At 38.0% G+C, this 13,893-nt stretch overlaps 2 protein-coding genes across 12 annotated transcripts in view; one reads left to right on the top strand and one right to left on the bottom strand.

Annotated features, from left to right (window-relative positions):
• The window catches only part of NCAPG (non-SMC condensin I complex subunit G), a 46,807-nt gene extending 46,071 nt beyond the window's left edge, over nt 1–736 (top strand). The window contains exon 21 of the mRNA XM_006063935.3: nt 524–736. Coding sequence (XP_006063997.1) covers nt 524–647 — 124 coding nt within the window. The 3' untranslated portion in view covers nt 648–736. The remainder of the gene's footprint in view (nt 1–523) is intronic.
• The window catches only part of LCORL (ligand dependent nuclear receptor corepressor like), a 175,206-nt gene continuing 161,751 nt past the window's right edge, over nt 439–13,893 (bottom strand). For 10 of the 11 annotated variants that reach the window (XM_044946046.1, XM_044946052.1, XM_044946051.1 and 7 more), the window contains one exon: nt 2,932–3,091. In XM_044946046.1, coding sequence (XP_044801981.1) covers nt 3,078–3,091 — 14 coding nt within the window. In that variant the 3' untranslated portion in view covers nt 2,932–3,077. Of the gene's footprint in view, nt 3,092–13,893 lie in introns of all 11 variants that reach the window. The other variant, XM_006063948.3, reaches the window with a different exon arrangement.

Genomic DNA, 13,893 nt, shown 5'->3' with positions numbered 1-13,893 from the left:
ACATTTATAATGATAGAATAATTCTACCTGTAATTTGGATGGTGTTAGTGGTATAATTTATTTTTGATTTCTGCCAATAAGCCACTATTGGAAGCTGAATGTTTACAGCTGTCTTGTGTTCATTCATTCATAGGTAAAATGTATATATTTTCAGTATATAATTTTAAAGGTGTGATTAAATTGAAAAAGTATCTTTTGGGGATGCTTGCTCTTTAGTGTTTTAGGAATTTATTTGCCTAAATAAATAGAACTTATTTTTTTCACTACTTGAGTATCCCATAAAATTCTTGGGCAGTTGCTATGGTTCCTGTTTAATTACAGGCTTCATTATAGAAATTTAAGTTTTTGTTTTTTGCTTTATTCTGTATAATACCAGGTCAGTGTTTCTTGGTTTTTAGTTTTAAGCTCAATGGAATCAGGATATCAATCACACACTGATAGAATGACAGAAACAAAGTTTTATTTATAAATAAACTTGTTTTAAAGCTTATATTTAAATTGGTGTATTTCAACATTTGTTTAGTGATCATGAAGTTCCAGAACCAGAATCAGAAATGAGGATGAGATTACCAAGACGAGCCAAAACAGCAGCACTAGAAAAAAGTAAACTTAACCTTGCACAATTTCTCAATGAAGATACAAGTTAGAAGAAATGATGGCGGTGGAGTCCTTTGAAAAATGGCCTTTAAAATTATGTTCAGTTCTTTGCTTTAATAAAGTTACCCTTGTATGAAAATTGTCTGATTCTTGCAGAAATTTCTGGTGTGCGATTCCACATTGTTTTATCCTGTATTGAATCTATAAGTGTGCTTATTGCTCCATCTGCTATCAATCAATCATGGATTTAATAAGAATCTAAGGTGGGTCTGGGAACCTGCCTTTTAACAGGTCTCCCAGGTGATCCTTATGAATTTTCATGTTTAAAATCATGGCATATGGGCAACATCTAAGTGTAATTAGCTGGCTGCTTGCTTTGAGAAACTTGACTTAGCTGTGGCATATCCAACATAGATAATAACTCCTCAGAACACATTTTTAAAATGACATCATAAGGACAAATAAATACCACAAACTAGTCAGAAACAAGCTTATTTCCAGGGAAGACTAGTATGATGAACCAGAGTCCCCAGCATCCAAGTTCAAAAGTTATCATTTTGTGATCCTTACACTTTAAAATATTTTGATAATGCTACTTGTATAGGTGATTTTTTTCCCCAAAGTGTTTGCATATGAGAGCCAAAGTTTGCTTATGTTGATGGTTCCTTGGTTAGGGAGATGTTCACATATATGTATTAATGATGGGGTTTTCTGTGTTTGGGATATAACAAAATATTTATTGAGTGATTAAAAAATAGTAGTAGGAAAAGAATGTGACAGCAAGTTCACTACATACTAATTTATGAGCACTATTTCTTCAACTGTAAATTTATTTTCTGAATAAAATTGGCTGACTTAAGAAACTTACTCTGTTAAATCAGTCCTCTTTCCTTGTGTTAATACCCAACAAAACATCTTTTACCCTCTGATAATCTAATTATTCAGAACAGAAATAACCTAACATTGGATCTATTTTAATAATTGTGCTTTTTTAAAGGTTTATTTCTGAGAGGCCATTTCCTTAAGGTGATGTTCTCTGATGGAGCTGAAGTTAAGACTGCTGTGCTTTTCTGGGCCAGATTGCTAAGTTACATATGTATATATGCTTTATACAACTGAGAAATATAAAAGGAGCCCAGAAGTTACAAAGAACGCTTATTAAGCTAAAAGGAAAATGAAGATATGGTGGTGATACAAAACAGTGAAAATCAGATGATTGTTTTTCATTCTGTTGGCTGTCTTTTCCTGTGCTTCAGATTCTTTATGTAAGCCTTTTTGATAAATCCCTGTCATTTAAAAAATTATTTGGGGGGTGGTGTAGGTTGGGATAAATAAGGTCTTAAAAGGTATGCTATAAGTAAAAGTCTTGAGAATCTCAATAAACTAAATCCCTTTTAATCCATAGCTATCCAAAGGGAAGCGGCCATATTCTTACATACTTACATGGACCACCATACCACAGCTTGCTTTCTCTGGCATGGGAAAAATAACTTTAAGCACCAAACTTTGAGTATTCTTACTATTCAAGTTTTAGACACAATCACATAAGCCAATGATGAAGCTATGCTTTGCACTACTAAAGGAATATTATCCTCATTTTAGGACATCCCTTTACACTTTAAAATAAATGGCTAGAATACAATAAAATCAATAGATGTAAATCCATTTACCATTTTTCATTCAAAACTGATAACTTACAAAAAATCAAACAGTATTCTTATCTGCAAGAGGCACAGATATGCTGAAGAGTAAACATGCAGTTGTGCCATTGCTCTTAAAGCCCACAGACTTCATAGGTTTAAAAGTACAGAGAAATAACTGATCAGATTCTCCCTATGAATGAAACGATGATAAACTATGATCAATTTTCTATACATATATAACTTTGAAAAAGATACTTCTAAGTGATACCTTTGCCTTTTACCAATTTGCTTCGAGGTAGTTGGTATCCACCTGTTAGACAACCGTTCATGGGTCAAGTCATCAGAAGTCTTTACAGCACTAGCCTTCTAAATTTCACAATGCATTATATATTAAGACTTTGTGTACAGAAATAAAATGGGACAATTACATATTTAGGGTGTAAAAAATTCACAAAATACCATTAAAAAGAGAAACATCAAAATCCATTTGTACTGCAAAATTCCACAATGGTCTGGCATAAAACATGTAAAAAATACAAAGAATATAATCAAAATGATTAATGATTTTATAGACAAATCACAAGACCAGAAGTATTTAAAAATCAATAAATGCTATCGGCAGAAAGAACGTTGATGTACAAAATAAGGATAGTGCAAGAAGAACTGCAATCTATTTCTCTTCACTTGTGAGATTTTGGTTATGAACTGTACAGCTTGCTAGAGATGCTGCTGTCAACTTCAGATTCCATTCAATGGGATGATTAAGGCACATCTTAATGGGGCTCAGAGGGCAACTTGCTGTATTCCCATCAGACAAATCCAGTTTCTCATCAGTTTTCACTTGTAGCATGCTGGAAAAGAAAAGTGTAAAGCACTTTAGTTTTGCTTTCATTTCAAAGAAATGATCAACCTTAGAAAACTCAGTAGTTTTACTGTTTGGACCTCTAAACGGCATTTTTTTTTTTTTTTTTTTAAAGCTCCTGCTGCCTTAATGAACTGAATGCAACATAAGTAATTGAGAGCTGACTCAGATTCCCTTGGACAAAAAATAGCATATATGGATTTCATCAGTATCCCTCAGGATATCTGACCTATTGAGCTTGGCATTCAACCCTTTTAACTTTTCCTTGAACCTATCAAGGATCGCAGACACTTTGACACAAGAAGGAATTAACCTCTGTTGAATGCCTACCATATTCTAGGCACATTCACATGCATTATCCCACATTTCATTAACAACCAAGCAAGGCTGGTATACTGTAAGCCCATGAGACGATAAAAGTGAGTCACAGAGTTACAGTACAAATAAAATTGAGTCGCAGGGCTGGAGCTGAAATACAGCACTTATGCCTGTCTACTAGCTCTCTGATGAGAATCTTCTCTAAAATCACAGACTTAACAGTCCAAAGGTAGCTAGCCACTCCACACGGGATGCACATGTAATCCCAAGTCTTAAGTAATAATGAAAGTCAATTCACATCTTCAGATGTGAGTTCTTATGTTTAGAAACAGCTTGATACACATTAGGTCATTTGACACGACTGATGAGTTCGACTGATGAGTTCAATTGGGCTACATCATTCCTAAACTTTCTCTGCTACTGCTGCTAAGTCACTTCAGTTGTGTCCGACTCTGTGTGACCCCATAGACCAGCTCCCCTGTCCCTGGGATTCTCCAGGCAAGAACACTGGAGTGGGTTGCCATTTCCTTCTCCAATGCAGCAAAGTGAGAAGTGAAAGTGAAGTCACTCAGTCGTGTCCGACTCTTCGAGACCCCATGGACTGCAGCCTACCAGGCTCCTCCATCCATGGGATTTTCCAGGCAAGAGTACTGGAGTGGGGTGCCATTGCCTTCTCCGAAGCTTTCTCTAACTGCATGTCAATGATTCTGCCCATTAGTAAAGAGGAAGCTGAGCTGTGTAGTGTAGTGGCTTATTAGAATTGGTAAATGGCAGCAGCATCCAGACTTCAGTAGCAATTTCCTGATCCCTCCTTGCAACTTCAAACAACTGACTCATCTGTCATTCCATAAACCAGAAACTTAACCTGTTAAACGGTATTTTAACAACTATCATATTTTCACTGAGTTTTCCCCACATTGTTTGTTTCACTGAATGACATGATTTCAATTTTTATAAATAGATATGAAACAATGACAGCCTAAAAGACTACCAATCAAAAACAGTAAATCACTTAAAAAAAGCCAAAACTTAGAGAGATGATTAATGACAGTAACGTTTTTCCTTCCTCCAAGGACTGCCAGTCTTCATATTTATATTTTCAAAACAAAGTTTGATGTATGCCCCTTTGAGAAACTAAAGGAAGCTATACAAACACAATGATATTAATTGAGATACCTTGGTAGGTATGTATATCAGGTATCAAATTCCCAAATAAGAAAACAATGGCATGGATCAACAAATCGTGGTCATAAAAAATTTTCTCTTTTCTTTTTGCTATTTAACAAAGTATTAATCACAGAGTAATAACTATTGTTCTTTTCAATACTTAAGGACAATTTTTTAAAGTTACTTTTTTAGAGAGTAAACTCCAAATTTGGAAACACACTCTAGAGGTGCACAAAACTATACAAATGCATGGGGAAAAAAAACCAGTCAAGAAAAAGAACTCAATGTTAGTACCCATATACAGATCGACATGTTTAATTAATACATACCTACCAAAAAAGTAACGTTCAAAATTTGGGCACCTGTGATCTACACAATACTAAGAATAGAACACAGCCCTTACTAAGGCCTCAAGTACCATCTAGGTTCCTTATCTGATATAGACATGGCCTTACTTTGGATAAGTACCTCTCTTCTAGCTTCCTCCCCCTTTCACCAAAGTGTGTAGTGTTAAACTAAACCTTTACATTTGTCTATAGCTCCATATAGTTTTTAAAGCATGTTGACTGACTCTCATTAGATTGTCAGAAACAGGCCTGAATAAGGGCAAAGGTTGTCTGCAATGATTATGTAGACAGCTCAGCCTATTTTCAATACTTCAGTAATTTCACTCACCCTAAGACAGAGCCTCTCTCCACCATCTGCATAATGGTTTACAGAAAATGTGCATTTGGAAAGTATAAAAGGAAAAAATAATTTTTTAAGTCATGGGAATCCAAATAGTTATTATTTGTATTTAATGATCAATGATTACAGATAATTCTAAAATATTTTTTTCATATATACAACTCTAATAATTTAAACTTGTTTTACTTATTACTGGAGGTATGTGATGGTTCATTTCTGTCATATAGACAATAAACTAAGCCAGTCACATTGTAGAAAACATTTTAGTGTAATCAAGACAAGTCTAAAAATATCACTTATAAAGCAGTTGCTATATGCCAGGCATTATGCTACAAGTCTTTCTTACACTGACCTCATTCGGTTCTAACAATCATCCACTGAGGCTTAAAGAAGTAAAATGACTGACCCAAGGTCACAAAACTGAGTGAGTCTTCAGGGCCTATGATCTGTTTATGCTATCGTGCATGCTGACTCTTGGGTTGTGATTCTGTCATGATTCTCCCTTCATGTTACTACCTACTTATCTATTTCTTTAGAATACTTAATTTCCATGTCAGGTCTACAGCCATAACCTTATCCAAGAGACCTATATGTTTACAGCATGAATTTTCTTTAAAGAGGGAGCTGCTAGTCATATCTTAATTTCTCAGTGTGAGAAGAAAATGTCAGGGCACAGACTGACATGAGAGCCACCATGAGTGCTCTCTAGGTTAAGAGTTTCAGGGAACACAATTTACCTTTTCAAAAGAAGAAAGAAGTCTAGCTATATGCATGGATAGGCAACTCTGACATAGGATTTGGAATTTGAATAGTTACTATAATGTCCCGGAAACCATCAAATTTGAACTTATTTAATGCCAGTGGGTTACTGGTTTATTTTCCTCTGGAAATTGTGTCTTCCATTGTTAATTCAGTAAAAAATTCACTGACAGTTGTTACAGCTCAGCACTATCTTTGAGTCTGGTATCTCCACAAATCTGTTCAAATAACATGAAAGGGCTGTCAATGTGCAAAACTAGAGCAGAGAACCTTCATGAAGTAGACAAGTGTATTCCTATGTTTTTGAGTAGTAAGTTACAAAAATGAAGTCACTGGTCTACTGGAATCTAAATTTGATGGTTCTTAGGTTCTAGGAGGCCAATATAGGACCCTGCCACAGAGAGAACTGTTTCAGTTCTACATGGGCCTGGCATTGTTCACCATCCAGGTCTGCTGGTATAAAGTTAAATCCTTAACAATATCTACCTAATATATTAGGAATATAAAAGTGTGTGCTGGTATCTGTTTTAAAGGGTTTTGCAGCTTGGTAAGGTGGTGGTGGGTGGGGGGGAGTGCGGGGGGGGGGGGGGGGGGGGCGGGGAGGAGGGAGTATTCATAAATTACCAGAATTAAAAGCAGTAAAAGGAGTAACTAAGGACAAAGGGATTACAGAGAAGGAAGAGTAATCCTAGAAATGGATTAACATTTGAAGTAGGTCTTTAGGGATGAGAATTTTAGGAAATTGGGACAGGAGATTTTAGATCCTGAGTTCTGATCCTAACTCAAATCACTCACCTGCTGAGTGTACACTCCTTAGCCTCCAAGTTTCAATTTAACTGGGTAGTGAAGATAGAATACCACGTCTTAAGGGTAATGTGATTGTTAAATGAGTTGATGTAAATAAAGCACCTGGTATAGGGAATGCATGTAATATGCCCGATTGGACACATAGTAAGGGGTCAATAAATATGAATATTAGTACTAATAACAAAAATCAAAATAAAAAATTACATGTGTGGGGATAAACTATGGCAGATAAATGTATAATCTGTTTTTACAATTTTTACTGTATTAGTTTCCCCAGTGATTCAGCAGTAAAGAATCTGCCTGCAATTCAGGAGACTTGGGTTCGATCCCTGGGTCAGGAAGACGCCCCTGGAGAGGGAAATGACAACCCACTTCAGTATTCTTTCCTGGAAAATTCCATGGACAGAGGAGCCTGATGGGCTACAGTCCATAGGGTCGCAAAAGACTCAGACAGCGACTAAACAAGTAATTTGTATACAACAGGTTAATTTTGAATCTCTGGGCTTAAAGAGGATCAAATGTAAAAAAGCCATAGAATGTAGCCAGGTAAACATGGTGCACTAGTGAACCATGAGGCTTAACATGACCAAATAAATCCTTTCTCTTGTTGGAAAACTCTCTGAGTGTTAGGTTGTACAGCTGTTGCATTTGTTTGTTTTTAAAAGATGTAATTTATCTGAAGAGTAAAATTTCCTTTTGGTAAGATAGTGATGAATTTAAAAGCTTTGGCAGATTGTTAAATTGGGAAATTTTAAGTCAGCCATTTTTCTGGATTTGCTCTTGGTTATTTGATATGGTTATCTGGAGGAGCAGAAGAACCAGGTGTTTAGGAGCAAGACCTTGAAAGCCAACAGTCTTAGAATAGAATCCTAGAGTTGCAACTTACTGCTACCAATTTTAGAAAAATTACATTTTCAATAAAAGATCAACACATGGTACACGCAGTATGTGCTTACTTAGCGCTACTACGATTAGTAAAGAGCAAATCGAAATAATCAAAAATTGAAAAGAAGACATTTAGAATTTAATCATTTCACTAAGAAGTGAGATATCTACCTAAATTTTTAGCTAAATGGAATGAAGGAAACTGTAGTCAGTTCAAAGGTACAAAACAAATTCTCTTCAGGATTCAATGAACAGTTTGCATTGCTATGTGATTTAGAAGTGATTCTCAGTCTTGTAGGGATCCCTGAATTTCTTAGTGAACTTGCATATTAGTACAACTGTGCCTAAAGCAGTATATTCAATAGGCATTCAAATATCTAGAAACTACATGATTCACATACCTTTATAAATAAACTAGAACATTTCAGTACTAAATTAATATGAAAGTCAAAGCAATTAGGAAGCTGTTTATCTAAAATAATGCCAATTAACTGTAGAAGATCACAGAACCTGGCATGGTGTAAATGTTTTTTGACCCTGTTCCCATAGGCCTTCTCAGGAACTTGTCAATGATCATCATCAATGGTTCCAACCCTTTTTCTTAAATATACCATCTGTGGCAGATTAACTAATGACTTCGGTTCTTCATCCATCACTGTATTCACTCTGCCCTATCTATTCGACTGTGCCCTCCCATCCTGACTCACCTATGTGATGTGCACTGGCTTAATGGGATAATAGCAAACATACTATTTATAAACAGCAAACATGATGCTAGCTGAAGTTGAGAAACTAGACATTTACGTTCACTTTTACACTTCTGCTTCTGCCCTAAGAACATGCCTGGCTGGCTTGCTGCATGGCTATGAGAGACACAAGGAGCAGGGCTAAGCTGTTCCACTTGATTGCCAGCTAACCGTAACACACTGGAGGGAGCCCAGCCAATATCCAAAGAACCTCCAGTCATACTTGCCAATCACTGACACATGAGTGAAATAAATACTTAATTACTTTGAGCTAATGAGTTTTGGTGTGGTTTGTAAAATGTAGCATTGTTGTGGCAACAGATAAATAACAGACCATCTCTTCTCTTTTGGATTCTCACTATCATGTTTAAACAAGTGTAAGGTCCCTCATTCTTTAAAAAAAAAAAAAAAAAAGGCTTCACTCAATCTTTCGACCAACGTAGACAGCATATTAAAAAGCAGAGACATTACTTTGCCAACATAGTCAAAGCTATGGTTTTTCCAGTAGTCATATATGGGTGTGAGAGTTGGACTATAAAGAAAGCTGAGTGCTGAAGAACTGATGCTCTTGAACTGTGGTGTTGAAGACTAGAGAGTCCCTTGGACTGCAAGGAGATCCAACCAGTCCATCCTAAAGAAAATCAGTCCTGAATATTCACTGGAAGGACTGATGCTGAAGTTGAAACTCCAATACTTTGGCCACCTGCAAAGAACTGACTCATTTGAAAAGACTCTGACGCTGGGAAAGATTGAAGGCGGGAGGAAAAGGGGATGACAGAGGATGAGATGGCTGGATGGCATCACTGACTCAATGGACATGCTGCTGCTGCTAAGTCGCTTCAGTCACGTCCAACTTTGTGCGACCGCTTGGACTGCAGCCCACCAGGCTCCTCCATCCATGGGATTTTCCAGGCAAGAGTACTGGAGTGGGGTGACGCTGCCTTCTCCCCAATGGACATGAGTTTGAGTAAACTCCGGGAGTTGGTGATGGACAGGGAGGCCTGGTGTGCTGTAGTCCATGGGGTTGCAAAGAGTTGGACATGACTGAGTGACTGAATTGAACTGAATATTTTTAGTCAGATTACTTTAATAAGCTGTCCTATACTTGTTATCACCATTTTCTATACCTCTTATTCTTTAACCTTCTCTAACCTAGCTTCCAGGCCTTTTACTCCAGGAAACCAGCACTTACTAAAGTCACCAATGTAATAAGTCTAACAAAGGATCTTTAGTTTTTGACCTTTTGGCTTCCTAACAACATTCAACACTTTTGGCTGTTTCTTCTGCTAGGGACTGGATTGTGTCCCCCTCCCTTCCCACCACCCCTCCAATGCCCCATCCTCAGATTTATATATTATAAGAGATATAGGGAGTTTAGGAGTAATTAAGGTAAAATGAAGTCATAGGGTAGGGCCATAATCCAATAATCCCTTAGAAGAAATGGAGTAGGCCTCATAGTCAACAAGAGTCCTAAATGCAGTACTTGGGTGCAATCACACAAAAAAACAGAATGACCTCTGTTCATTTACAAGGCAAACCATTCAAATAACAGTAATCCAAGTCTATGCCCCAACATTAATGCCAAAGAAGCTGAAGTTGAATGGTTCTATGAGGACCTACAAGACTTTTTAGAATGAACACCAAAAAATGATGTCCTTTTCATCATAGGGGACAAGAATGCAAAATTAGGAAGCCAAGACATACCTGGAGTAACAGACAAATTTGGCTTTGGACTAGAAAATGAAGCAGGGCAAAGACTAAGAGACTTTCTCCAAGAGAACGCATTGGTCATACCAAGCATCTCTTCCAAAACCACAAAAGATGACTCTACACATGGACATCACCGGATGGTCAATACCGAAATCAGATTGATATTATTTGCAGCTGAAAATGGAGAAGCTCTATACAGTGTGCAAAAACAAGACCGGGGGAGCTGACTGTGGCTCAGATCATGAACTCCTTATTGCCAAATTCAGACTTAAATTGAAGAAAGTAGGGGAAATCATTAAGCCATTCAGATATGACCTAAATCAAATTCCTTATGATTATACAGTAGAAGTGACAAATTGATTCAAGGGATTAGGCCTGATAGACAGAATGCCTGAAGAACTATGGATGGAGGTTTGTGACACTGTAGAGGAGGTGGTGATCAAAACCATTCCAAAGTAAAAGAAATGCAACAGTGCAAAATGGTTGTCTGAGGAGGACTTACAAATAGCTGAGAAAAGAAGTGAAAGGCAAAGGAGAGAAAGAAAGATATATCCATCTGAATGCAGAGTTCCAAAGATAAGAAAGGAAAGATAAGAAAGCCTTTCTAAGTAAACAATGCAAAGAAATAGAGGAAAACAATAGAATGGGAAAGATTAGAAATCTCTTCAAGAAAATCAGATACCAAAGGAACATTTCATGCAAAGATGGGCACAATAAAGGACAGAAATGGTATGGACTTAACAGAAGCAGAAGATATTAAGAAGAGGTGGCAAGAATACACAGAAGAACTATACAAAAAAGATCTGCTAAGTCACTTCAGTCGTGTCCGACTCTGTGCGACCCCAAAGATGATCCAGATAATCACGATGGTGTGATCACTCACCTGGAGCCAAACATCCTCGAGTGCAAAGTCAAGTGGGCCTTAGGAAGCATCACTATGAACAAAGCTAGTGGAGGTGATGGAATTCCAGCTGAGTTATATCAAATCCTAAAAGATGATTCTGTGCAAGTGCTGCACTCAATATGCCAGCAAATTTGGAAAACACGGCAGTGGCCAAAGGACTGGAAAAGGTTTTCATTCCAATCCCAAAGAAGGGCAACACCAAAGAATGTTCAAACTACCACAAAATTGCACTCATTTCACTTGCTAGTAATGCTCAAAATTCTCCAAGCGAGGCTTCAACAATACGTGAACCGTGAACTTCCAGATGTTCAAGCTGGATTTAGAAAAGGCAGAGGAACCAGAGATCAAATTGCCAACATCCACTGGATCATCAAAAAGCAAGAGAATTCCAGAAAAAATCTGCTTCACTGACTACGCTAAAATTTTTGACTGTGTGAATCACAACAAACTGGAAAATTCTTTAAGAGATGGAATACCAGACCACCTTACCTGCCTCTTGAGAAACCTGTATGCAGGTCAAGAAGCAACAGTTACAACCAGACATGGAACAATGGACTGGTTCCAAACTGGGAAAGGAGTACGTCAAGGCTGTATATTGTCACCCTGCTTATTTAACTTCTATGCAGAGTACATCATGTGACATGCCAGGCTGGATGAGGCACAAGCTCGAATCAAGATTGCCAGGAGACGTTATCAATAACCTCAGATATGTAGACAACACTACCCTTACGGCAGCAAGTGAAGAGGAACTAAAGAGTCTCTTGATGAAAGTGGAAGAGGAAAGTGAAAAAGCTGGCTTAAAACTCAACATTGAAAAAACGAAGATCATGGCATCCTGTCCCATCACTTTATGGCAAATAGATGGGGAAACAATGACAGACTATTTTCTAGGGCTCCAAATTCACTGCAGATGGTGATGCAGCCACGAAGTTAAAAGACGCCTGCTCCTGGGAAGAAAAGCTATGGCCAACCTGGACAGCATATTTAAAAGCAGAGACATTACTTTGCCGACAAACATTTGTCTAGTCAAAGCTATGGTTTTTCCAGTAGTCATGTATGGCTGTGAGAGTTGGATCATAAAGAAGGCTGAGTGCTGAAGTACTGATGCTTTTGAACTGTAGTGTTGGAGAAGACTCTAGAGAGTCCCTTGGACCACAAGAAGATCAAACCAGTCAATCCTAAAGGAAATCAATCCTGAATATTCATTGGAAGGACTGATGCTGAAGCTGAAGCTCCAATACTTTGGCCACCTTATGCAAAGAGCCAACACATTAGAAAAGACCCTGATGCTGGGAAAGACTGAAGGCAGGAACAGAAGGGGATGACAGAAGACAAGATGGTTGGATGGCATCACTGACTCGATGGACATGGGTTTAAGCAAGCTCTGGGAGATGGTGAAGAACAGGGAAGCCTGGTGTGCTGCACTCCATGGGGTTTGCAAAGAGTCAGACATGACTGAACAACAACAATAATCCAATAGGACTAACGTTCTTATAGAGAAGGAGACACCAGAGAATGGGAGAGTGTCCTGCAAGCCAGGAAGAGAGCTCTCACCAGAAACAGAACCCTCCAGATCTTAGACTTTCCAGTCCCCAGAACTGTGAGACAATAAATCTCTATTGTTTAAGTCATGCAGTCCATGTTATTTTGTTATGGCAGCCTGAGCAGAGTAACATACTCTCTTTTTTGAAACTCAGTACTGGTTTTCCTCTGCCTCTTCCTGTCAATTCAAGTTATCCCACTCCACCTGGCTAATGCATGTTGCTAGTTCTCAAGTTTGAGTCCCAGGCTTTCTTTCCTTTTTTCATACTGTCAGCTCTCATCCATACTCAGTTTCAGTTATCAATGATATTCTAGCTATCTCAATTTTTCTGAGTACTCAACCTAAAGCAGCTTTACCAAAAATCTCCTTGTATCACTTAATTTCATAACACAGATTTTATCACTGCCTTATGCTTTCTATTTTTCCCCCTCCCAATAAAATACAAGCTTGAAGAAAGTATAAATCCCTGTTGGTCTTGCTCAGTACATTATTTTCATCACCTAGCATATTGCAGCTGGATAAATATTTGTTAAAAAATGAATCTGGGATATTTTTTTCTGACCGTGATGAGGTAACAAGATGAATCTGCCCTCTTACTTTATAAACAGCACACGAAATACATGAAATAATGTTTCTAAGATAAAGGATGACAGAAGTACAGATGACAGTGATTCCTGAAAAAAAGGAAATAAAAGGTGGTAAGTCCTAAAACTTGCTATGGTTTACTGCTTAGAGTTTCCAGACTGCAATAAAGGAGGAACCCAGAGCTTGGGAATCTTCCTGAAAAGGGAAGACAGAGTTTAGATGTACAGGACTCCACGGTGACTAGAATATGTGGCGTATAGGAAAGAAAGGGGCAGAGAGAGCTGGCTCCAGAGCTCCCTCCAAGTCTACAGATCAATACTGATCACACATAAATGTTTCCCAAGGCTGTGAAAAAGACCATTGAGAAGGACCAGATGGAAAATACCTAGAGGCCATACAGGACTGGATATGACTGGTGTTGCCACCAAAAAATGGAACGTCCTCCTAGAACCTGGGTAAGTAGAGTCCCCAGATAGGTACTGGGTGTTGCCTGACTAATGGGGTAAAATCAACCACTGAAAGGACATAAACATGGCTTCTGAGAACCTACGTGGTCTACCCTTGACTTACTCTTTAATGTTCACCACATGTGACATCACGCTCCTCCTTCTCTAACTCAAGACACACCAGTCACATCTTATCTAACTCCACAAGGAATACCAAGCCTCATGTTTTTTTCA

Source organism: Bubalus bubalis, chromosome 7, assembly GCF_019923935.1.
Source record: "Bubalus bubalis isolate 160015118507 breed Murrah chromosome 7, NDDB_SH_1, whole genome shotgun sequence".
Taxonomy (NCBI): domain Eukaryota; kingdom Metazoa; phylum Chordata; class Mammalia; order Artiodactyla; family Bovidae; genus Bubalus; species Bubalus bubalis.
Note: the sequence above shows the minus strand (reverse complement) of the source record. Positions and strands in the feature narration are given on the sequence as shown.